This window comes from Nelusetta ayraudi, unplaced genomic scaffold, assembly GCF_046127955.1.
Source record: "Nelusetta ayraudi isolate G7.1 ecotype Tasmania unplaced genomic scaffold, CSIRO-AGI_Nayr_v1 ptg000004l, whole genome shotgun sequence".
NCBI classification, from domain to species: domain Eukaryota; kingdom Metazoa; phylum Chordata; class Actinopteri; order Tetraodontiformes; family Monacanthidae; genus Nelusetta; species Nelusetta ayraudi.
In genome coordinates, this window is record NW_027466054.1 from 2,276,382 (window position 1) to 2,303,644 (window position 27,263).

The 27,263-nt window shown below is 43.5% G+C and overlaps 1 protein-coding gene across 3 annotated transcripts in view; it reads left to right on the forward strand.

Moving 5' to 3' along the window:
* Positions 1-27,263, forward strand: part of plppr2b (phospholipid phosphatase related 2b) — a 55,695-nt gene that overhangs the window by 7,376 nt on the left and 21,056 nt on the right. For all 3 annotated transcript variants that reach the window (XM_076043433.1, XM_076043442.1, XM_076043425.1), the window contains 2 exons: positions 3,851-3,961; positions 20,834-21,022. In XM_076043433.1, coding sequence (XP_075899548.1) covers positions 3,851-3,961; positions 20,834-21,022 — 300 coding nt within the window. The remainder of the gene's footprint in view (positions 1-3,850; positions 3,962-20,833; positions 21,023-27,263) is intronic.

Below are 27,263 nucleotides of genomic sequence, written 5' to 3' on the forward strand. Positions count from 1 at the left end.
GGCACAGAGAGGAAGGACCCAAATACCGTCGACATTTCATTTTTTTCCATGCCAGGGAACCTCTCCAGTGTTGGCGTGTGTCCTTTTGCACATGTGTGCGTCGCCAACTTGTGTTGACCCATTCTCTCTTTACTTTGCGTCGGGGGTTTGCAACAAGGAATTCCATGTAATGAGGGCCGGTCCGCAGAGACACATATTGATATTGGAATACTGGAAGGAACACTTGGATTTTAATTCCCAAGAGGAGCGTGAAGCCATGGTGAAGAAAGGGGGTTGAAAAGACACGTTTGAACCTCATCATAAATAATTAACATATTTAAACACAGTGTGTGTAATCTGCACTGCTCTCTCTCTCTCTCTCTCTCTCTCTCTCTCTCTCTCTCTCTCTCTCTCTGTCTCTCTCCCCCTCTCTGTCTCTCACTCTCTCTCTCTTTGCATACATTCAAGCACACAAGGCGTTTTTCAGGGAATCTTGTGGCATTTTAACCTTTACAAACAGAGAATAAGCCCTCCGCAAAGCTCCAAATACAAGGACTGATTAGAAATTTATGACATGGATCACAAGAGGCTCAGAGGCTCTTCGTTAGCCGTTAATTGAAAACCGAGTTCGCTGACACTTTGGCAGCCCCTGCGGCGCACACGCAGAAAAGGTGGCTTCTAAATCCAAACTCGACAGGTTTAAACTGACTTTATTTCAGCCGCTGCAGGGCGGCTCTCTAAATTTTAGACGTGCTTTCTAAGCGACGTGCACGTTTGAACCTCAGCTTCTTGTTGCTGCACAGAGAGCCCTCCTAATCCGTGCAGCAGCAGCGTTCGGCTGAGAGTAAACCATTCCAGAAGAGACATTATCCAAGCGATTTCAGGTCTTACATCTGTATTTAGTAGTGTTTACTAGAAATGAACATATTTTTTCTGCTCTTATTTAATACCAAATGTACATTTTCTGCAGGTAATGGGTCTCAATGCTTCCCCATTCTGTGTTTTCCTCCCCAATTTTCAATTTTTAATTATCCATTTCCAATTTTTCATTAACGGTAATGGTTTTTCGAGACCGCTATGAAACCTCACACATTCCAGCACTGTTGAGAGGCGTCCGCACCTCCGTCCATAAACAACTATTGACTGGGGTACGGGCCAACACGGCAGCACAGATTTGCCCTCAGCCATAAAGCGAGATAATTGTTGTCAAGGAGATGAGTGAACAAGGCTCGATGTCTGAGAGGGGAACCAATTGCTGTTTGACTCGGTGAAATTATGCGGCAGCCTTTCAAGACGACGTCCCTTAATGTAAAAGAGCGCACGCTGGCGTTATCTGGCGCGGGTGCTGTCGTTTCCGTGTCAGAGAGCCCTGAGCATCCAACACACTGGCTTTTCAACTCCCTCTGTTTCCCGCTGCTCTCTGCGTGGGCTTTGAGAGGGGGGGGGGGGGTCTGTGCGGTCTGTGCGAGCACCTACCTGTTATCTCCCCCAATCACTATTAATTCCCATTGCTGAGTCTGCTGGCTCTCACTCCACACGCTTTACTTCTGAGGAGCCTCTGAAACGTCTGCATCATGACTTTGTCTCCCTCTTATCTCTTTCTGTCAGCCTTCACTTTTTTGATCATCACCTCTGTTTCCAGACCGCTTCTCCTCCTTTCAAAACCCCCCCCCACCCCTGCGCTCACCCCCACCACACACACAACACTTTTGATTTCCTGCTGGTTTACTAGTTTGCGGATATGCATGATGCATGCGTGTGTGTGTGTGTGTGTGTGTGTGTGTGTGTGTGTTCCACCGTGCTCATTTCTCACACAGTCTCATGCAAAATTTCCTGTGGGCAGCGTGGCATATGTGTGAGCGAGATGCTGTGTCTAATGAGTATTAGTGTGCGCACACGTCAACATTTGCTGGTGTGTGGATGACGATTGGATTTGCTTTGCATGCACGGACAGATGTCCTGGTTTAAGTGGCTGAGGAATAACGGCCACGCTGACCTTTACAAGTTTTAAAACCTTTTACTCTGCATGTGTCTCTAGAGAAAATATTAGACGTGTGTTAGATGCCAAACGTCCTAAAACCTGTTGTCTGTGTATTTTCAGTTGTAGCCACCCAGTCAAGATATGCCGTATTGGCCAATCCTCAAAATGTATCACTTCTTTTATGACACATAGACTGGATGAGGATTTTACCTGAATTATGAAGCAACCCCTGTCTCTGTTCCTTAAATTTTAAAACAAGTGCAATGCCTCTGGGTTTGTTGCAAGAGCTTTTAAAAAAAAAAAAAAGCATGTCACTGTGCAAAATGTTTAATTTATCTCTAATATTTATTTGTGAATTATGGATGATTCATCTGTTTGTAGAGGGAGATTGTCACCAAAAAATGAGGGTAGGGGAGTTAATACATCTTAAAAGGGTAGTTCATCTAAACTTACAATCTGGTGCACCATTTGGCAGTCCAGTTTGTCTCTAATGGCGACATTATTGCCATGTTTTTAGTCAAATATATCCAAGATGACCTCCTAACTTGGAGTGTGTGTTAAGTGCTCATGTTTTTTTCTTTGTTTTTTTTACCATTGGAGTCCATGGCGGGTTTAGGCTTTTACCATATTCGACGATGTTTTTCTTCTCCGCAACAACAGAGGGGTTATATGGATTAGAAAATGTCAGCAGAGAATCCACTAGTGCCTCCACACCGCTGGTGATTTGGAAGTGCGTGAAATTTTAAACTGTTGCTGCTTGGCAATATCACTCTTCATTCTTTGTTATTTTACATGAATGATGTTTGATACGGATCCTATGTCAGACACACAAATAGGGAGATTTTTAAATTGCGAGAATCTCTAAAGGCACTGCGGATGAACTGGCGACTTGTCCAGGGTGTCACCCTGCCTTCGCCCTATGACAGCTGGGATAGCTGAGCTGAACTCAGGAAGAAGCGGGTATGAAAAATGAATGAATGAATCTCTAAAGACTTCCAATAAATTGAATAAAGTGAATGCTACACTTTGACAACAGAGAAAGTTGAACAGTCGCATTAATTTGAAAGCAGCCCCTTTAACGTTCCTTGAATGTTGCTACGGAAATGAATAAGACCCTCACACGTCACAGTGTTATACACTAATGGTGGTTGTATTGTTTAGAAAAGTGTTCAATTATTAAAAGCTTTGCCATGAACCTAACACTTTACCATCTGTTCGTTTTGTGTGATTTATTTCATCAAATGTTCAAACCAAGGTTTACCAGGCACAAAGAAGGTAGCATTAGCCAAGTGCTAAGTGCACTATGAATTCGCACACCAACAAGTTGGCAGTCAGATCTCTGAGTGCTGAGCTGAGAGCGCTTTGTCTCAAAATTACCCCTATTGGGAAAGAAAATAGACTGGATTTATTCTTCAGTCTTATGAAAATGTTTAAATGTTCAACAATTAAAAAAAAAAATAAAGATATGTATATGTATATATATATGTATATATATGTATATATATATGTATATATATGTATATATATATGTATATATATATGTATATATATATATATATATATGTATATATATATATATATATATGTATATATATATATATATATATATATATATATATATATATATATATATATATATATATATATATGTATATATACATATGTATATATATATACATATATATATATGTATATATATGTATGTATATATATATATATCCAGTACGTTTCTCCAGCATGTTCTTTGTGGTACTAGGTATGCATTCTAAATTCAACATTTTCAATGAGTGCGGAGCATTTTGTCTTGCTTGTGTCAGCTTTGTGTACCCACATTCTTTCGTCAGAACCAACAGGAGAATCTAACTTGAGTTTTAACCTTTGACCCTGCAGATGATTGGTGGTCAACGATTAACGCAAAGGAGGGTGATGAGGAGCCTTCCTGAGGACACAGGTCTGCAGAAGACCAGCAAGTACATCGTGCCGTGCTTCCTCTTTGTGGAGGTCAGTGGATGTCCACATTCTTCCTGTCAGAGGGCAGCAATTTCTACCAATTATCAACAGCATTGTGAAGTGAATTACATCCATTAAGACTACCATACAGTGATGCAGTGAAGCTCTTTGCCACTGTACATTGTACATTTTTCCTGGTCCATAGGACCCACCAGAAAATGCTGCTAGCCATCCTCTCTTCAATTACTGGGTTGGCACTTCTCATCAATAATGAGTCAAAGGATTCCGATTCAGTGAAATATTATAGAATGATCATTATTATTCCCTCTCTGAAGGCTTTTGTTGTATTTTCAACATTAGGGTTGGTGAAAGATTTACTAAAGAACATCATTTACACATCATTCTTCACACACTTTGGTTATACTGAGTCTTAAACACATTTTCTCCCATATATTGTATTTGAAGATATTCACTTCATTGTGTCTGTTTCTATCTAACAAAGTGCATCCAACGCTTCTATATCTAAGGATTTGATACACATGAATACATAAATACCATGGCCAAAACCACCAACCCAAGTAACCGTTACTTCAAAGCCATACACATTTAAACACCAGAAACTCTACAACTTATAAACTCCTTCATTTATTACTTCCAGCATGAAGATACACGTATTATATTATTGTATTCATTATTTGTGTTGGCATCACGAGAATACAATGTTCATTATATAGCTCCATGGACTAAAATGATACAGCCAAGTGCGATTTCGGACCGTCCCCTTTCTGTGAATGTTCTCCTCCTCCCTCCTATTTCTGTTTCCACCGGACATGTTTCTCACGGCAGATTAGCCACAACATCAGTGACTGCTGGGAAATGGTGTGAATAAGTAGGCTTTGTTTCCAAGTCACTGGTTCCCAAAAGAAGTCATTGATTTGATTAAATTGTAATAAACGGGTAATTGCCCTCGATCCATCAAGTCATTTAGCGATAACATTCAGCGGGAGACATTTTGGCAAAAAATAAGCCCTCTCGAGTGACCCTTTTACTCGTAAGCCACTGATTCAATTTCTCCACTCTTGTTCTCTTCCCACAACTAGTCTTCTCCCACTGTAATCCCTAAATGACCCGCCTCAGCTGCGTTTCTGACTTAATAGGCCTAATTAAGAGCGGAAACCCAATTAGCGTGTTCTGCTGCTACATACTCCAAGCCTGCAGGTCCTCCTCGCTACTGCAAGGGTAGCCAAATTAACTGAATGAGCTTCTTCTCTGACGTGAAAACACGGGTTTTGCTTTTAAATTCGACCTAGAATTTGCAAAGCTTCAAGGAATGCTTGTTTGGGTTGAAATATTAAAAGTTTAAGATTGGTGAGAAGTTGTTAGGGCCACTGAGAGTTGATGGGGTTGTAGGTTCAGCTTTTTGCCTCTGGGCAAGTTCTGAGGATGTACGCCTGAAGCAGCATCTCTTCTCTTCCACTGTGTCTCCTCAAAGATGTTGTTTGTACTTGTTTGTCTCGGACTCATTTTATAGTTGTGACTTAAGATTGTGCTGCAGCTTTTCTAATGTTTTGCCTGTGACAGTATTCATGCAAGGTTTTCATGATACAGCATTTCTTGACAGACCTGCGCGCAAAGAGCACAAAAACCTCACAATACCAGCAGTGTGTCAAATCCCACGATCCACGGTGAAAAGATGTGGACAACAAATGGTCACTTGCATGACGTCATGTGTCAAAATGCACTTGGGAAAACGGTAATTGTCTATTCTCACAAAATTTGGATGTGAGGCACTAAAAATAAGATTTTAATGCAAACAGAACAGCACTTGAGGCACAACATACAATATTTTATAAACAATATCTCAAACGTGTTGATCGTGTTGCTGAAACTGTCAAACAAGTAATTACTATTAGCTTATGTCTGAGCAAAATAACTTTTAAAAGTACATTTTGCTTTAAATGTAAAACTATAGGTCCAGGAGAAACACCTCGGGAAAAGATTTTCAGTGAAATTAAAACAAATTATAGTACAGATCAGAAGCAGATTTGAGGATGGCATTCATCAACAACATCATTCAACTAAAACACATTATGATAGAGATCAGATAGGACTTGTAGATAAACTGTTTAAAAACAATAAAGAAAAATGCTTGCACACTGCAAAACTCCCCTTTCAGATTCCTTTGTTGTATTGAAGTACTGACATTTGAAGCAACTGAGCGATAAATTATAGAGTGAAACCATGTGATCTAGCACCAGATCCTGTGATTGTGCTCGGTACAACCGAGACCACAGGTATCGAGACACAACCAAGATGAAGTTGACGCAAAGAACCCCTCAAAAAGTGTTACGATCTTCAGGTCACTACCACTCGCATGGATTGCAGAACAAAAGCATCATGTTGAGGCATGTGAGAGAGGTCGCAGCTTGCTGCATCGCTGCATCAGGACCAGCTGGCCTGTTTTTTTAAAATCCCCCTGAGACCGTTCTGTCCATGAAGAAGGCAACCGAGTGCCAAGGCCAAGATTAGAACGAGACCGAGTTAAAGTCGTCTTGAGACCGATCTCTATCTTGAGTATTACAACACTATACTAACCTACCTCATAACATAAAAAACATAATAACACTTAACAACTGTAACATAATCATCAAGTCAAGGCTCATTTGCTGTGTTAAACCTTTAATCTTGAAGATGCATTGGATGGTTAATGAGCCAAGAAGTGTCTGTAAGGTTTCTTTCCTGCTGAACCTGGCAGTCCTCCACTGTGGGGAAACATGTTTGACTATAGAATAGTTCTCTACCCTGACAGTAATCTTCCTAGGGATGAGAAAATAACGCCCTTTGTGATGTCACAAAGGGGAACTGATTGCTCTCCCAGGTTAATGACAACAACCCCAGTCAAGGATTCCTTTCACCTTCTGAGACCTTATCTTTCTTTGCTGATGGTCCAACATGGCATAGCAGTTTTGGCAGTAGGCTACATCAGGGTGTTTCCAGACATCTATATGCTAAACAGATGTATAGATTAAACAGCGGACTAAATATGCAGTTTTCAGGAGATCTCTTGTGTTCTTGGATAATGAATAATGTGAGGCTGCCCCTCACAGGAGGATTGAAAAGATAGATGTGAAAATGGGTAAAATACGGAGGGTCTTTCCCCTCCCAGTAAAAATCACTTTGTAGTGACTCTGGAGACGGTGACGAGTGACTTTCCAGACACATCTGTGATTGTGCCTTTCTTTTCCGTCTTTGTGCTTTGGCCACCCTTTGTGCGACATGTTACCCTGATTTTCCCAGCTTTCTAATTTGCTTCATGGCGTCTAATTCCTGGGGGCTCATATCTGTCAGTTGCGCTCCTCCCCTCTCAGTATTCTCTTTGACGGTCTCTTGAGTACTGTCCAGTCCTCAGCGCCACTCCTCTTTAGGATTATATTCCCGCGAGTAATTGCATCTTTTGCAGGCTGAATCTCTCTGTTGTACCCCTGCACATCCCTCCAACGTGCTCCGACGCCAGTCTGTCTGCTCTCGTCCTGGTTTACTTCTGCTTTATGTTGCACTTTCATGTCTCCTTCTCTTTCCAACCCTTCCTCGCCGTCTCAGCAGCACACCAGCGGCCGCTACATGTGAGGGGGTGGTTGAGTATGCCTGGATTGCTCTTGATCCACGCCTGGCACGGAGGTTAGCTGGTGAGCATCCAGCCTGTCTTAAATGGATGTGTGCACCTGAATGACACCACCACACTGCCATAGTTTAACAAAAAAACATTTTTAAATTCAATTCCCTGCCCGCTGTGCTCATATTGAAGCAGTATGATGTAGCATAGTTCCCCCCGGAGGGCTCTCGCTCCTTTGTTGTTACATTAGCATCTCATTACCTATTTCTCTGCGATTCCAGCGCCCAGTTTTATTCTTCTTTTGTATTCCCGGTGCCGATTCCCTTTCTGTCTCTCTTTTTCTCATGCTCCGACTCTTTTTCTTCCTCTAACATTATATCTGCTTGATAGTGAACACCAATCTCAGTCTGCCTGCTGGTTGATCATTCCTGTTATTCGAAGGTCTGGCCTAAGGCCTGAACAGCTTTGATTACTCTATCTATCTATCCATCCATTGTTTCTGGGTTCTCATCATTTTCTCATCACCGTTGAGTCCCTGCGGAGGAATGACATGCAACAACAGGCCCTTCTAGTGTCCTCCACCAATGACTGGCAGGAAATTGCGTGGGATTCAGCCACGTTATGAGAGGCAGGCAGGTTTTTCAGTTTCTTGTTGTCGCTCCATGCCGCCGCTGATGTCACTGCAGTCACACGGCAAAGCCAAACAAGGTTGTGATCAGGCTTCTATCAGAGGCGCCGCTTCAAAAGGCCGTCTTTGAAAAGCCATTTTGATACTACTGGTTCTGACTTTCTTCAGACCCCAGTGGGTGGGAGGAGAGTTGTGAGCAACAAACAGGGAGGCCTCATGTGAATATCCGCACTGAAGTTGGGGAAGGATGGTTTGGATCTTTTCCTCCTTCAGTGTTTTTTTTTGATTTTTTTTAATGCAGCCAGCTAGCAACAGAGTGCTATCAGCAGTAGGGATGGAGTGATTCACAGATATGAATCAGTGGTCCGAGACAGACCGACAGACAGAGGTGGCAGATGAGACCTTTTTTTGGTAGCTTCCTAATAATGGACCTTTTTTACCTGTCCACCCAGGGGGGTTGGTGCTGTTGTCAGTGCAGCAGTGGGTGGTGCAGTACCAGCAGCAGGTGGTGTAGAGGCTGGTGGTGCCATTAGTACCCTCACTTGTTTCTCAATGAACTAATGATTAACTACTGATAAGCTGCTCTGTGGCATTTGTTGAGGAAATGCTCAAGACCTGACCAGTAACTATGATGAGTTACTCATTATTTACTTCCCTAACTATTCACTAACTACTATACATTTCACTTAAACGACCATTAACTAATGATAAGATACTCAGTCGCCGCTCGTTGATTTCCCAGTGACTAGTCAGTAACTACTCTAAAACACTGTTCAACCAAATTGTGAAGTGTTTTTTTGCATCTTCTGGTCACTTGACCGCAGTCTAAATTTATAGGATGCATTATATATATATATATATATATATATATATATATATATATATATATATATATATATATATATATATGTATATATAATATTCCATGTTTTATTAGATTTTTTCTTCAAGCTAATTAAAAACATGGCAGCTTAGCATAAAAAACAGAGCCACTGTTTAATTAGCGCCACACATTGAGTATAGAACCTTTGGCAGTGTATCAAGATGTATCAAACCGGCTGCTGTGCTGGGGTTTCACCTCCCTCATCAGCAGCAGCAGCTAAGCTAATATCATTGCTGTTAAATGTGATGCGCTGTCTCTACCACTCTAATGCGTAATAGCCTTGGCACTAAGCGTGCCCACTCTCCGGCTTCCCTCTTTGTTTACGGCTGCCAACGTGGGGGCGGAGCCTCCTCCTTCTCAGGCTTTGCTGGTTGTAAACAGACTGTTGACTAAAGGCAGACATGGACCCACACACGGCTGAAAATATAGCATTTGGCGTTCACTCTGTTGACATGCTGCCCGACCTCATTTCCCATAGTATGACCTTTCATCCATGTAAGTGGCTAAAAATAGGACGATTGTGAGCAATGCTGTAAAATAATGTGTGCTGCTGCCTTTTCCTACGTTCAGTGAAGCGGCCTACCCGACACTCTCACACCATTTTGTTTCTGATCCTGGGCCCGACTTTGAAGGAAATGGTTTTGTTGCCAGTTGCTGGAAAACAGTATGCGTTGCCATGCCTGAACATGGAGGGCTCTGAACTATTCCACCTATTTTGGTTTGATGTCTGAGCCGCAGAGCAGAGGCAGCTCTGTAATGACTGAGATCCTGGACACACGAGGACCAGACACTTGTTTAACAAAGTGTCTCACCCTTTCCATGTGCCGGCTTCATCCACACTCCCCACTGGGTCTGACATCTTCCAAGTACATCTTCTACCTCCAAGCAATACTGTGTGCTTGTGAGTTTGTGTGTGTGTGTGTGTGTGAGAGAGAGAGAGGGAGAGCGAGAGAGAGAGAGAGAGAGAGAGAGAGAGAGAGAGAGAGAGAGAGAGAGAGAGTGTCTGTGCGTGTGTGTGTGTGTGTGTGTGTGTATGTGTGTGAGTGTTTTTGAAAGATGTTTTCAAAAATATGTACTCTCTAGTGTTTATATATTCCAGCTAAGTGTACCTACTGGAACACTCTTTTTGCACCTATTTCTGGCATGCATGGTATGAACAAACAGTAATAATAATAATTAATCTACATTTGGCATCAGCTTATGTTCGATTGGCCTTTTTTTCTCTCTTTTTTGTTTTTAAGAGTCTTGCTGCTGGGATTTGGCTCCACTGCACAAAATTGTCTACATGTAATTGTCTTATTGATAAACCTTAAAAATTGTCTTCTTCTTCTCCTTCTTCTTCTTCTTCTTCTTCTTCTTCTTCTTCTTCTTCTTCTTCTTCTTCTATATATATTGTAAGCTGCCAGCTGACAGGTGTGCTGTAATGTATTCGCAGCACAACTGGATCAGTCTATTGCACAGCTTGAGATACCAGCCTCCTAAGCTAATTACCAGAAACATGGAAAACACCAAAATGACTGATTTGCATGTTGCTTAAAATCTCCCTGGGAAATACATCAGCTCTGAGGCATGGGATGCAGCAGCACAAAGGAGAAATGGGGGAGAGGTGGGAGGGGAGCAAACAGTTAAAAACAGCACAAAGTCAGAAAAACACAAGGAGAAGGATGAAATCAATAGAGGCAGGAAATACAGTGAAAGATGTAGACTTGGGTTTCCAAAGTAATTCCTTTCTTTTTCTTTCTCCGCTTCTTTATGCTGATGCTGTTGCTGCTGCAGCGCACCTCCAATGGTCAAGAGTCGGCAGCCACTGCGAACAAGCAGATTAATGCCTGATAAGTTGATGGCGCCACCTTTTAGTGCGAAAACCTTCACCACTATTACAAGCTATAAAATGATCATTAACATTGTTCATACATGGCACAAAGGTATAAGCGGGACATCCCCCTGGTCACTTATGTAGCACACGGTAGATTGAAATGAAGCAGGAGCCTCTGTGCTTTTGAATACTGGCTTCCTGCTGATGGTGTTTGCATTTTCACTATTTGCTTTGAGTATAGACCACTCCACTTTTCACACAAAAGCGCGTGCACACAAACACACACACGCGCACGCCTAGTTACCCCTCTCATTATCTCCATGAATAGAACTCTCCTTCCTGTCTGTTGTGTTGGGATTTCTCACCACTCTTTGGTGCCTGTTCGAAACACTTGTTAGCTGGCGGCTCCCCACCTGTTATCACTATAGGGAGAGAAAAGGGGACGCGGAGCTCGGGCCGAATATTACACTATGATATAATAATATGTTACGCGCTCTCTTTTATTGCGTGGCCTGCTTCAGTGCCATGGCAGAGTACAAAAATGTTTTATCATTAAGTGAAATCCTTGAACATCCTCGGTGGCTCGAGTGCCTGAAATGAAATTGCTCGTCCCACTTTTCATTGCCTCAAGTGGAACTGCACTATGTGCAAGAAACACTACATACTGACCATGCTGTATACTGCACCTCCAGATGCAACTCGGGGATAAATTAATTCACGCTTTATGATTTTTGATTTCCTCTCAGGCTCATAATCGGTACTCATACCCGTATGTCCAACCTGTAGGGAAATTATTCCTGTGATTTAAAAGAAGCACACTTACGCAAAAACTGTGCGTGCAACAGTGTGTTTACGGGTGTAAAGAAAACAAGTTGGAATAAGATTGATTGCAGGAAATGTGTTTGCAAGGCTGTCGCCGCTCTCATTCTTCTCAGTCGGTTAAGATGCGGGGGCATGTTTGCTCGGGGATTTAGTCGAATTATGTGATGTTGTTGCCATGAGGAGACGGAGAAGTAAAAGGAAGCGGGGGATTGGCGAGGGGAGCAGAGTGTTAAGCGCAAACTGTAGATGTGACAGAGAGAGGGGGAGAGAACGCCAGCCGTGATCGTGCCTCTGTACGTGTGGGAGAGACAGAGACAAAGACGGAGTGAGTAGACAGGATCACGGTGAGGATGGCGGGGGGGGGGTCTGTGAAAGGTGGGGCACACAAAGAGAGTGTGGCTTTGAAAGCGATTGAGGAAAGAATTCTTGTATTTTTTTTTTAACAAAGAGAAGGAGTTTGAGACGAAACACGGTGGAATAAAGAAAGAGTGAGAGAGGAGTGAGGAGGAAGAGAGGTGGTGGTTGACCAAAGATTCCGATTCTTGTTCTTCTCTCTTTGTATCACAGTGTTCTCTCTCCCAAGATATCATATGTCCTCCCTGCACTTTTGCTTCTCTTCCTCCTCATCTCCCACTCACGTTTATTTCCCACTCATCTGCACTCATCTCGCTTTCTGCGCACACTAATGTCTCACTAATGCGTTTGTCTGTCTGCCTTCTGCTTCTGCCCCCGACCACAGTAGCTGTTGCTTGGCTCATCTATCTTTCGATCATCTTGTTGCAGTACACCTTTATGGCACCAGATGGCAGTCAAGTCCGTTTATTTAACTGTACCTTGTTGATTTCCAAAGCCTTTTTATGAGCCATCACTAGATATGTAAACATGTAATTGGTGTGAAACAAGATCCAGGCTCGAATTCACAACTGAGAGATGAAAGGTGTGAGAGGATGTTGTTCTTGTTGTGCTGTTGTGTTATTAGGTCTGAAGTTATTAAAAACAACGGTAATTCAGGGGAACCTGACAATAATCATTGTGGAGTAAAATATGATATTTTAGTGGAAGTGCAGATGCTGTTTGCAACCATAAATTACCCTTTGAGGACTTAAGTCCTGAATATTGGTTTAAACTATAGTCTCCAATTTAATGGTTTAAATTAAATTTAATTATTTAAATCATGATTTAGTGTGACACGCAAATGTAATTTGTGAATTTAGACTTTTAGGTAATATACTGATAAATATGTGCAAATTAAATCTGGATAGTTTGTCTAATTGGGAAACAAAATGTTTTTTGAATAGATTTGTTTTTCATTTATATGCAAAAGTGGTTTGTTAAGAATAAAATCAGGAAAAAGGCAAAAATTGCAAACTGTTTGTCAACTATGTGTCAAATTTTTTTGGGAAAAAATGACGTGGTTGCTCTTTCAAGAGATTATTTCTAATGGCATCGGCATCAGTTCCCTCACCACCACGAATGCCGAGGAGGGTGACCTTCGTTTTCTCCCAGCAGGCTGCTGTCTTCTCATCCCCAGTCTCCACTCACACATTCACACCTTCTGTAAACATGTTTGACTTTATCGCTCGAATTTTCTGCCATCTGGCCAAGGTGAGGCATGCAACACTTATGTGCAAATTCACAACTTGGCCCCAGGAGATTCTGCCACCTTTCACCCAGATTTCCACCTACGTTTTACTCCCATTGCACCTGCATAAAGTGCTTTTATGTGCTGTAACATCAGGGCTATATTACAGTGCCTTTGATTTTTTTTTCCTCGCTCTTTTTTTTAAGTTTGAACATTAAGTCTTAATTACACAGCCTAATACATTTTTGGTGACTGGGTCATCCAGAAGGAGGGCTCCATCTCAAATCTGCCTCATTTTTATAACCCGGTTCCCTCTCATGGCTTAATTCCTGCTGATAGTTTTCCCCTTAATCACTGTGGATTTCATATCTTAGCAGCGTTATCCTTTACTTTCCCTTTTTCGCCTGTGAAAGCAGGCCAGATTTCTAATTTATGAGTTGGCAAAACCAAACCTGCATTAGTCATAAAGCATTACTCATTCCCATGTTAGCTGAGAAATTTGCAGGGTCTGGTTAGAAATGTCTGTATGCAAATTCCAGTGGCAGTGACATTTTCCACACTCTACCTTTTTAACACATCATCTGCATGCATTTCTATGCAAATTTAGGAATCTATTTTTTTTTGCTATGTTGTGCCTATTGTTACAAATGTCTATGTCAATGCTCTATTTCATTTTTTTCTTTTAATTTTCTTTTTTCTTTTATACATCCTAAAGCCATGTACTGTAGAACACACAGTGTGACAGTAGCACACACTGACAACGTACCTACACTTTCACATTTACAATTTACAATGTAGCACTTAAAAGTTGATGTTATGCAGAAGTAGTAGCATCCCCAGCATACTCTGCGTGTATTTTAACATAGTGATAACTGCAAGATTAACAAGCAAACATCTCCATGTCCCTTCAACAATATGAAAGTCATTTTTTGGCTGTAACATTTTGAGGTCTACCTGGTACTGATGTGGCATCTGAAGTTCCAAACAATTTCGAACAAATCCGGTCTGATCCTGATCGAACCAGTGTGCCAACTTGTTTGTTAAGTCTGTCTGCAAAGAGCTTGGCCGGTTCTCTCTGATCAATATGAACATTAACAGAGATAAAGTCTGAGTCCTTCAGCCTCTTCTGGGTCTCTGCCCTTCTTGGGGATTAGTGTTATGACAGCTTTGTCAAGGGGTCTGTCAATATCTATATTTCTATACATCTATCAATATATCTATCTATCTATCTGTGTATCTATCTATCTATCTATCTATCTATCTATCTATCTGTGTATCTATCGGTATGTCTTTGAGGTATCATTAGTTTTGACTGGATTGAAGTTAAGGTAAATCTAAAACAGGTCGAGACACATTACACTGTTATTATTATTGTTATTATTACTGTTCCCACGCACAGATGAGCACTGATCAATTTGAACACGAGTGGAAGGTATGATGCACCGTGCTGAGATGTCTCGATAGAAAATCCCGTTCTGGAACCTGGAAATGATAAACGGATGAACCTGAACAGTGACAAAACTCCTCTGTGGGAAATGTGAGAAATGTTTTCCAGCAATCAAACCGATACGGCAATCTGGGACAACTGGCTCCACTGAGATGGTGGCAAAGGATGAGGAAGATAAGCCTGAGCGATTTCTCCCCATCTTGCCCTTCTGTGGCCTCATATTCTTTTAGTAGCTTCATACTGTGTGCACATTATGTTCATTCCATGCATATTTATTTCCCAAGGTGACCTGCGCTCTGTGCCTCCGTGCAAATTAGAAAACAATGACTTAAAGTTGCTCTGACCTTCTCTGACAAAGTCGCCCCGGCTGAACAAAGTAGAGAAAGTCCCTGGGGATGAGATGTCACATGAAGAGCTGTCCGGCCACTTCCTCCTGTTTTCCTCCTTGTGTGATTTGCGTTTGATTTATACCTTCTCAAATTCATTATTTATGCATATCCATCATTTTAATTGTCGTGAGCTCTTACTAAAATGTACATGAACATTGTTTTCTGCTGCAACCTTTGCACTCATATCTAATCTTTCGCCAAACCTCGTTAGATATGTATCCATCCAACAGCCCCGGTCTTAAAAGTTAAGTTTGTAATATTTGGAGATTTTGAGAGGAAACAGCGAGATCAAGTGGTTACATTTTAGATCGCAGCGTCTTTCACTCTCTCTCCCTCTCTTGAGTTTGCCAGTGAACTATGATGCCTTGCGCACACAAAGCTGGCTACCTCGCCCTCCTTCTTCTTCGTTGGTTTGTTTGAGGAAGCGAGTGTTCACCCTTTCAGGCAGGCTGGATTGTCCACACCAGGCTTCCTTAGAAATATGGTGGTGCAAGATGGCAGCTTACTGGATATGTTTATTCTTTTATATATTCTTATACATAAATAAGAACCGTTCTAATTGTCGGAAAACCAAATTCCTTTTATTGTATTGCTAGTATCCACTTTTATCTCCATTAATGTATTGGATAATACTGGGCAGCATTTTGAGCTTCTACTAATATAAAAATCATAAACCAGGCCAGATTTTACACACTGCACCTTCAATACTCCGGGAGACTCTTAACAACATACACCATCCCTCAACGGAAGGTTTACCAGCACTCGTCTTCGAACGTTTGTTCCAAGTTTGACGGCGACGTTGGAAGCCCTGTCCGCTGTCCTCCTTTGCTCGCTTTCTTCCTCCCACCTCTCCGCGCCTCCCTCCCCCGAGCCTTCTGTAGCTCGGCAACCGGAGAGGACGGGATGACGGCGAGGGCTGCGCTGCGCCGCGCCGCGTCTCTGTGTCAGAGTTCCTCCGCAGACACGGGAATGCACCCACACGCCGGCGCACAGATTCAAAGACGCTGCGCACACGGGGACACCCACTCGCTCTCCGACACACACACACGCAGCTTATGTCGACGGAGAAAACGAGAGCTGCTGGGTTTTTCTATTTATAAAAGGGGTGCTGGCAGTGCGCCAGCGATTTTTATAGCGTTAGGGTACTTTTTTTTTAGGAGGGCCCTAATTCATTAAAGGGGTCCACGGGAAGCTGGAACAGAGACTGAAGAGTCTGGATGAGGTCAGGGATTCGCTCCTCCCCTGCTCGTTGTCGCTCTTTACCGCAATGGAGCTGAAATGTGTTAAGTGTGACTTGTCTCCCCTATACCCTCCTCTCCGCATTAGTCCAAGTGGGTGCTTTGCAATTCGCTGGAGAGGATAAACATGTCTCAGTAGGTTCTCTCAGTGGTTTGTCACAGCATTTGGCCATCTGCTGCCTTCCGCTTCCTCAGCTGAAACATTTTCGCGTTGCATTTGTGATATGACGTCTGTTTGTTTTTTTTTCCGTTCAGAGGCTTGAGGCTCTGTCCGGCTTCGGTCTCATTTCAAATCTGTCGGACTGTATTGCTTTGCTCCCCGGTGAGTGTTAGTTGAGATCAACTGGCACGCAGTCACTTTCCAGAGCGTCGTCATCATTGCGCGGTTGCCAGGCAACCAGCGTAGTCAATTCGGTTTTATTTGTGTGGCCCAGAATTGCGCGGCTTGAGTGGGATTTACAATGGGAACATCACAACACATCCTCTTTTGCATCGTTTCTATGCATGTGTAAGCACCTTTTCCTTAAAGAATTATTATGAGAGTGTATCGATGATGAAAATATTTAGACCAGATCTTTAAGAAATAGACAAACACCATTGAGGATGTAAATCCTCAACCTGGCATGCCAGATGGAATGTTTGCTCAATCTCCATCTGTTCATGGTCCAGTTGATCGATAATTGAATAAACTTCCTGTTAAACACATTCAAGTGTACCAAACAGATTTGCAGCTGTGCTGCATTAGTTATATGTCAGCTTTCAATACTATTTATATAGTCTTCCTTCAAATGTGAAGAAAAACAGCATCCAGCTCTGGTAAAACTGCTTTATCTACATTTGTCTGTTTGGCAGAATTAGAAACTGAGCCATCCAGCTGCTGCACAAGGTTCAGAAATAAGGATGTTTCATGTCAAAATGAAAAAAAAGTCCAATCCAAAAGGAAGACCGTGTAGCTTCAGTTGTGGCAATAGGCAACTGGATTATTTTATCACTTTAAGATGAAATATTTCAAACGCAGTGGAGTGCCGTTCCAGGATGAGCCCCAGACAATATAAACAGTAACATCCAAAATCTGCATGAGATCCCCAACAACCAGAAGAGACGGAGATGAGACGAGAATCCCACAGTCCAACTGAGAGAACAGGCGGGGGCTTCGTCTTAGTTTAAAAGCCAGAGTAGAGTCATACTGTGCAGTACCAGCAGGGACTCCCAGAGAAAGGAGACTTGATCAGACAGGCTTCTGACTCTGGCTGCTTCTGGTATTTTTTACCTGATGGCCCTGCCTCTTCAGAGCGAGAGAAAGAGAGAGAGAGAGAGAGAGAGAGAGAGAGAGAGAGAGAGTAGTAATAATCCCTACAGTCATATACGTTTGGTGCATTCCGTTTAATCATCAGTGTCCATTCTCAGATCCAGGGGCCAGAGAGGCCAAGTAGACGAGCAAGAGCACAATTCTTTCTTGAATCTTTTCTATAATAGTTTTGTTTTGTTTTTTGTTTTTTTGAGAAAAGATCCAAAATGTTGTAGTTTATCAAGCAAGCCCTCTGATTTTGAGCTTGAGGCTTCCCACTGTGTTGGTCTGTGCAGATGGACAGATTAAGTGGAACAACAGAAGCTTCCTTTGGGTAGCCACATTATTCTGTTGCTGTTAATTATCCTTCTCCCTTGCCATGATGGATATTTATGCCGCAATTGTTCCAGCACTGCTCTTCATCCACAATTACTTTCTCGTGAATTATGTGTAATTCAGTTTGGATCCCTATTTGACTGTAAAATTGTTCTTGTGTTAAGGTTTGTAGGTAACAAAGGCTTTTGTCTGGATTAAAAATAAATCAAAAATAATCTCTCTTTGATTAACTTTGGAACACTGAGAATTTTAAAAGTTCCGGATCTCTCAGAACATTGCATCATTTAAAGAAAAGCCTACCCAGTGTGTGTAGTCAACCCCCCCACCCCACCCCCCCTCCTCACTTGCCTCCTGCTTTAGAAATACAGGTTGCATACACATGCAGAGGAGATGCTATATTTCTCACCGGCATTGACCAAATTTTGAATATAGATATCAAAAGAGAGATGATGCTAATCTGGCGAGCTAGCTCAGCCAAGTTAGCATAGATGGGCCGGAGAGCGGAGTTGAAGCGACCAGAACTACAAACTGTCGACCATGTGAGCGACCTGGAATGCTCCTCCAGAAAGAATGATCTCATTATCATCAGTGGACTGGAAACCATATGCTGGTCATATGCAGGGGCTTTGGCTGTTAATGGAGACGTGATTGAGCCTGACCTGGACTCCCTGGAGCAGCAGGCAATCACCTTTGAGGCGAGTCATCCTCTCACTCATGAAAAACGAGTGCAAAACCTGCCATAATCATACGCTCTGTGAGCCGAAAACAAAAAGAACTGCGCTGCTCAAGCAGGGGAGAAAACTAGAGGGAGCAGATGTCTACCTCGATGAACAAAGAAGTGTTTACACCGCTAGGCAGGGGCACATATTGAGGAAACAGCATGGATATCAAATTGTCAAGCATTCAAAAAAAAGGAAATGGCTGAACGTTGGGGGCCAGCTCGCTATCAAAGACATTGTAGAGTTGGATAAATCCATGGAATGACAACATGGGAAAGCAGAGACAACAAAAGATTGTAAAACATCCCAATCACAAATCATGACTTACTGATTAAGACTTTAGTCCATTATCTCCAACTGAAGATATTGTTTTTCAACACGATATATGTATAAGGAGTCTTTGAATGAACTTTGAGTATCATTCAATTATCTCCAAAGATGTTTTCTCTTTAAAATCATCAGAGCGCTCACAGCAATGTTTACAGTTTGTCGAGTCAGACCTTTTTACCTGCTTTTTTTGTAGCAGATAGTTCCCCCCTCTAATTTCAATGGGACCGTTAAGGGTTGCTGTCAACTTCAGTAACTATGAGTATAATTGATCCGTAAAAACTAAAGCTCTTCCCTGCTTGTTGATTCTACTGACGACTCCAGTTCCACAGAGATTTTGGAAATCACTCACCTTAGTGATGTCACAAAGGGCAGTGACACCTCTCTCAGCCCCCAGATGTTCTGCTTTATCTTCGGAGACCACCTCGCGCTCTTTTGTGTCTGTCCCATCTTTTTGGCAAGAAGCTATAAACAGAAGGCTAAATATCCTGTGTCAAGTTTCAATTTTAAAATTTTGCTACGACACAAAAATCCACTGACTACCTATCAATGGTCACTTCAACATTGTACATTTTACCATCATTTTAACTTCCAGTAAGTTGAATTTTAATTATAGACAGTTCACTTTGCATCAAACATGTTATATTTTGAGCCTCAAACAAGCAGAGACTCCTGGTGTTTTGCTGCCGATGAACTGCCCTCCTGTGCCAAAGACGAACTCAGTGAGGAAAGCATTCGAGTGACACTGAGGGCAATCAGCGGCCGCTCTACTTAAACACACAGCCTTGCATTGCTCGCCCTGTTTCTCTTTTCATTTCGAAGCGCAAAACAAATCCTACATGCGGCTCATCGCGCTCAGACCGGCGGGGGAGGGATGGTGCGGTGGAGGGGGTGATGGTATAAGGCTCTGTTTATTGGAGTAGAAATTAATAATTACTGCTTGTGCATCTGTCTCCGCTTTGCAGAATAGCAAAGCAGAAACAAGACGGGGGGTGAGGGGGGGGGGGGTGTCTCTGCTATTATTAGCTGTGACATGCACGTTCTATCTTTACCCCCGTCGCGCATATACACTCTGACTTCGCCTCTTGAAACGCTCACAAGCTCCGAGCCTCGTGCGCCGAGTGCTGATGGGATTTTCCTCTCATGGCAGGACCACGACGGAAGGAGCAACAACAACATCACAAAAGTTGTGCGGGGAGTCGCGCGCACGCACACGTTCAGATGCGTTTCCATTTTTTGCGCGCCTCCGCGTCTCGGGTTGCTGCAATCCAGCTCTCCCCATCTGTGCCTCCCCCCTTTTCCTTCCCTCCGTCCCTACTCCTCCTGTTCTTCTCCTCCTCCTCCTCCTCCTCCTTCACCGCAACACATTGTTTTCTTTGATTGGTCTCCATTTGTTTCCTCTGCCCTCCCACTTTGCACACTGCTGAAGTCTCTCTCTCTCTTTCTCTCTCCCTCTCTCTCTCTCTCTCTCTCTCTCTCTCTCTCTCTCTCTCTCCCAGTACCTCTGTCGTTCCCCCCTCTCTGTCTGTCTCCTTATTTGTCTCCCTGTGTGTCTCCATCGCTACCTCCCTCCATCCGTCCCTCCCTCCCTCCCTCCATCTCGTTCCTATCTCTTCACGCACACTTGATCCATTTAACACATCCATCATGTTGCCCTGTGCAGGAAACATCCTGCTTTTTATTTTCCATCATCATCCGTGACAATATATTTTCGCTCTCCTCCTCCGGCTTTCTCGTCTCCTCCTCTTCCTCCTCCTCCTCCTCCTCCGACTCCTGCGCTCTCTTTGCCGTGGATTCCCGTCCCTAAAGCTGGATCCACTATGTTTTATTTCCAGCTGGTCATCATGGCAGGGACCGTTCTGCTGGCGTACTACTTTGAGTACACGGACACGTTCCCGGTGCACGTCCAGGGCTTCTTCTGCTTCGACAAAGCTTACTCCAAGCCGTACCCGGGACCCGAGGACAACAGCAAGGCGCCACCCGTCATCGTCTACTCGCTGGTCACCGCCATCCCCACCGTGACGGTAAGTTCGCCACCAGCCGTCCGTCAAACTGTCCGAAAGTGTCGGCGTCGCATGTGCCGTGCGCGACGCACGCACGCTTCCTCCTCCGCCTCCTCCTCTGTCCACACGTGGTGTTTGTGGATGGATGGGAGAAGAAAGCGGTGAGCGCTGTGTGGGCGTGCGTCCTCGTGGTCTCGCCTCTCCACTCGCGTGAATGTGTTCTCGGTCATCGCCATGGCAACCTCGCACTATATTTGTTCTTCCACAGAGCCGCCAGCAGGAGCTGTAGCGTTGCTGAGGGTCCGCTTTCATTTTTTTGAGCCCCGCTTTTCATCACGAGCGTCCGAGACATGCTGCAAATGACCTCTGTTGCCTTTTTTCCGGACACGACAGGAGGCACGCGCTTTTAATTCCCCTAGAACACTTAAAAAAAAAAAATTTGAAGCCTCCTGCGTTGATTTAACATCAAACTGGAGGTGCAAATTTCTGGTTTTGGAATGTGTGACCCCCATGACCCTGAGTGCAGACTAAGCAAGTGTAGAAGATGGTTGGATGGATGGAATTGTGAGCAAGGTGCCTCCTCACATGTGCAATACAGCGCAAATACAAAATGTGTCATTCTGTGCCATAAATAAAGCCTTTCTTACTGCTGCAGCCCACTGAGAGCAGCGCACTCAGCAGCAGCACCAGTGCTCGACATGCTGAATCCCATTATGGCGTGACATCATCAATAATGAATGACCTCGGATCCTCATCAAAGTCGCGTCTCCATCACTGTCTATCATCCTCGGCCCCCCGCTGGCCCCGCCCCCACCTCTCGCCCCCCAGGACTTGTCTCTTCGATGTGGCTAAGTGGCATTACCACGTGCACCAGCACTGGGATCGGGCCGAGACCCGAGTCAGCCCCAGAATCACTTGCTTCCGCATCAGAGGCTCCAAAAATCAGTCCAGTTGCAACTTTGAGTTCATCCCCAAGTGACCCAGATTGTAAATTAGCGCTGTTAATATCAGGCATATCCTGTCAGCTCGGAGCCATGGAGTCTTTTCTCCCGTTTGCACTTTGAGGCATCAAGTGTTACATTTTTGGGCTCCTGCATGTTTCTGAGGACATTTTCATCCGTTGCAAATGCACCCGCCTACACGTTTTACACGATTATGACAGTTCTGAAGCACTTTGTGTATTTTCTGTTCTGTGTTTGCATGGGGCCCAACTCGCGGTGTGTGTAAATTGGAAGCTACAGGCACCTGGGTGCGCGTGAGCTGTACGAGGAGTGGCAGGAGTGAAAGGCAGATTTTCTTATGGTTTTTTTACATTCTTTTTTTTTTTTTTTGAAAGTCAGAGCATCTGTGTTCCTTCTCGCTGTGAGATACAGCTCCATCCCACGGGCCTCTGTTCTGAAACAATAAAACGAGGCAGATATTCTCTATCTTTTTCTCCCAATTTCCCTCAGACTTCTGAAAACAAATGGAAAACGGAGGAGTTCTCGGAGTGACAGCGCAGGCAGTTCTGGTAACATAAGAGAGACTTTGTGCGTGCTTTTTTTCATCGCCGTGTTTGACAGCCTCAAATTATTTCAGATTTACCGCAAAACTCCACAAAATTTATTCTTTCTTTTTTTTTCAGCCGCTTTTGATTTTTTCTCTGCCAGTATTTGCACACATTAGGGATGCTAATAACTCCTGCAGTTTTGTATTTTCGATGACATTCATCGGCAGCGCTCAGGAGACGGTTTAAAGGTCCAGTATTTAATATTTGGCAAGACTTGTGATTTTTATTTTAGTTATTGGTAAAAACTTAATATACTGCCTATTAATACATTAATAAAAGTGTAAAATGGCAGTACAATGAAAGTCATTTGGTTTTCCTCCCATTAGAACAGTTCTCAAAATACACATTGCACCCAGTCACCTGCCATCATGCACCGCCATATTTCTAAGGAAGCCTGGTGTGGGCAATTCAGCCCACCAGGCAGTGCGTTTCATAATGTAGGGTAACCGCTCACGCCCTTAAAAAAAAAACAACGAAGAAGGTGGACAAGGTATCCAGGCTTGTGTGTGCAGACCACCGTAGTTCACTGGCAAGCTCAGGAGGGGGAGGGAGAATAAAAGAAGCTGCAATCTATATAACCACTTAATGTTTCTTCTTCAAAATCTCCAAATATTACACACTTAACCTTTAAGAGGTTTCCTGTGCTTCAGGTATAGTGGCTCTAAGGACAGTGGACAGTGGTGAAACTTCAGTACGGGGGCCGAGCAGTTGTTCCTGTGCTGCTCCGCCTGCTTATCAGCGATGCGGAGATACCACGCTGTACAACTTGCAGTCTGCACGAATGTTACGGGCGACTGCACCTAATGAACCAATATTGGTAGATAATTTGAGCATAAAATGAGGCATGATCATCATAAGAGATAATAACAGGCATGACTGAATGCCCTGCGGTCTTTGTTAATTTTAGAACTTTATGTGCATTCGCAGATTCGACAACACAACGTTCCTTGTCGAGTTTTGGATTATGCAGCGTTTTGGCTGTTCAGCTCAGGCTTTTATCACTTTCAAATGTTGCACCTCCATCCTTCCTTTGCATCTTGTCGCAAAAGAGTGAGGGTGGTAAGTTTGTCTTTACATCGAGTAGCTAAACATGGGTAACAGAAAGGGACCACTTGCATAACAGCCCTCTGTTTTAGAAATCCTCAGACATGCACCAAGAATTTGTTGGCAGAAATAAAAATATAAAACAAAAAGTTCAAAAGATATCTGTCTGACAAAATATTTATTATGGTACTTAACTTAACATTTTATTAGAAGGCTTGGGTGTACTTCCAAAAAGTCAGTTTTATTTCAGTTTTAAAAAGTCAATCTACATTTTATATGATCAACTATCATTTTTAATGATGATTTCTACAATTGTGATGTCTTAAGAGAGAATCACTCAATTGACAAAGTCCACACTGTACACTTGCCAACCACTTACTGAAGTATTAAATATTCAGTTGCTCCTCAGCTACATGGCAGCTAGTCAGTGCTTTCAGGCTGGTAGTTGTGGTGAAGTCGAGTTGCTGAAGTTCCAAATAGGGAACGTGGCATGGTTGTTGTTGCCAGACGCGCTACCCTGTGTTTCACAAACTGGTGAGCTACAGGAATTTTGATGACATCACAACCATCTCCAGAGTTTACAGACAATGTCCAATCAGTCTCAAAAGGAGAAAATACGCAGTGAAAACCCCTTGTTGATGTCAGGGGTCAGAGCAGACTGGGCAACACCAGGAGGCGCCCAAAGCACATTTCTCACCTGGGACAAGGAAGTTTATCCTGAACCTGGTTGTTGAATGGAAACATGTAATAGACACACAACGTGATTGTGTTTATTTTTTAATTTATGCATATTTGCACGTTGTTTTGATTCGTACCTTCACCATACTGCAGACAGCAGGTCATTTTCATGAACCATGATGGAAAGAATTTCAGATAGAGATATCAAATTTCTTGCTTTATGTTTTTTTAAAGTATTCAACTCAACTCAACTTTATTGTCAGACATCACACATACTCGACATATGACATGATGAATGAAATTTCAATCCTCACAGACCCCCGGTGCAAGGCAGAGAAAAGTAAAATAAATAAAATAAAAAAAAGATAAGATAAAAACAAATAAAATAGGATTAAAATAGACAAAGATAAACTATACAAAGTATTCACAGTAAGGTGAGGTAGTGCGTGTAGTGCAGTTAGGGGGAGATAGTCTATAGTCTATGTGTGTGTGTGTGTGTGTGTGTGAGGGTGGGTGGGCAGAGTTTGTCAGCGAGGGGGTTATGGAGGGTGGCAGAGCAGGGAGAGCGTTGAGCCTCCTGATTGCTTGGTGGAAAAAGCTGTTCTTTAGCCTGGTGGTTTTGGCCTGGAGACTCCGTAGTCTCCTCCCTGATGGCAGCAGGCTGAAGAGACTGTGAGATGGGTGGGTGGGGTCACCTACAATCCTGATGGCTTTGCAGGTGAGGCGAGTGTTGTAGATATCCAGAAGGGAAGGGAGAGAGACACCAATGATCCTCCGAGCTGCACCCACGATGCAGCTCGGAGGATCTGTCTTTCGGCAGGCCGCGGTGCAGGACCCGTACCACACAGTGATGCAGCTTGTCAGGATGCTTTCGATGGTGCCTCTGTAGAAGGTGTGCATGATGGGGGTCGGTGCTCTGGCTCCTCTCAGCTTCCGGAGGAAGTACAAGCGCTGTTGGGATTTTTTGGCGAGTGATTCTGTAACAGAGCATTTAATGATAAATCACAGAAAAGAAGAGACTTTTAAAAATCTCCTTTTAAATGGACTTTATACAGTGGTGGAAAGGATTTATCAGTCTTAAGTCTTCCTGTGCAGGTTTATTTTAGTGCTGTCAAAAGCATTAACCCACATGCACACTGTTGGGTTCACCTCAGATGGATGTTTCAGCAAGATGATGTCTTGCAACACACAAACACACAACACAAGAATACAAGAATCTAGTGTTCTTATTTGTGCCTCTGATGCAGCCAAACCATTTGAAACACAAAAAAAGCGTTATCTGGCAAATAGTTCATAACAATAACTAGGATTCAGTAAAATTCAAATGGTGTCCAAAAACCTTTTTCTATTACTGTGGAAAATTCTGAAGATGAAAGTATTAATAGTTGTATCAGGGTCTGACCTTTTCTGAAAATTGCATGTAATTTCACAGGAGATCACAGTTTTTTTCTATTGTAATTTAGGGGAAATTAGAGTAATTCCAGTAATAATTGTGCCCGATGATTTTGAGCATCTTAGGAACCTCTGCAGTGAAGCGCCAGGGCTGAGATGTGTCCCCATTCTTCCAGAGAAAGCAACATTAAACACATGGCCTCAGGACTACCGGGCCCGATGTAATGTGGGAACAGATATTGTTGGAACGCATCAAGCACTTCTCATGCATTTTAATGCCGAACAGAGCCTGTAAAATTTCGGCTTCATCACATTGTGAAACACCTTTCGGGTTCGGTAGGAGCCGCGCGACTGGGCCAGGCAGACAGAGTGAGACAGGAAGTGGGGAGGGAAGTGAAACGGCGGCTCTTCTACGGCACTCGCGCAGAGAAGCTGTAAGTTTCGGCGCATCAGTGAAGGTGAGCGCGTGGGCGGATGACGCTGTTGAAAAGCGTGTGCAGGTGGGAGTCAGTGTGTGTGTGTGTGTGTGTGTGTGTGTGTGTGTCTAACTATGGAATCTGAGAACGAGCCAGAGTGGCTCCGGGCCATCTCTATGACTCTCCACAACCGCAGCTTAATTCCATTTTCACACGCCGAGCACATTTGACATTTCAGCAGTCATGCTGATTATTGTGCCTCGCTCGCTAAAGGGGCAGGAAAAAAATGGCCCATTTAAACCATTAGCTAATTTTTTTTTATGTGCGCGCGTGCATAGGCGAGGGTGCGCGCTGTGCAGCGGGAGCCATGCGAGACGTGACAGCGCCCTTCACATTCCCGGCAGTTTACACAGTTTAGCTTTAAGCTTGTGTCTGACCGCAGGATGGAGTGGTAGCTGTTGGCTCAAGATGCAAACAGCACGACGTGAGCCTTCGCCCCGCGTGGAGACTCGTTGCTCTGAGCTTCGGCGAGGAGATATTACAAGGCTGCAGTTGAATTAAGTTTACTTTGCCGGCTCATTCAGAAACACAATGCAAAACAGGAGGGCTGTTCGAGAGTTCAAGTTGCGAGGATCGCTAAATGTAAGCCTCTCAAACAGAATGGCGAGGCACAGTGAGGGCTCTGAGAGTAGAGGCTTGGATGGAAATACGAAATGAGAAGGAGGACTTGGGAGTGTGAAAAACTGAGGTTACAAGGGGAGAAGGGACGACCCCTCTCCCCCAAACAAGATGAAAAAGTACAGCGAGAAGGGAAGAGGAGGATGTTGCTAGTTTTGGAATTGTGAATTTGTGAGAAGCAACGCGGCGCAAGACAATTAAGAGTTTTTGCTGCAAATGAAATCTAACAGAACACCTGTTGCACGGGACTGAGGCCACGGTCGGATCTTTGATCTCTTCGATGTGCTCGGGGCTGAGAGAAATTATGACAGAGGCAAGTGGAAGGAGGGAAATGATGATGATGATGATGATGATGATGATGATGATGATGATGATGATTTGTCCTCTCTAGGTCACAACCCTGGAGCTTTGAGGGAATTAAAATTGTTTTTTTTCTTTCTGGGAAATCTAGCAGTTGTTCCTCGCTCATTTGACAGCAAGTACGTGCAAAGTTTCACACAAATGA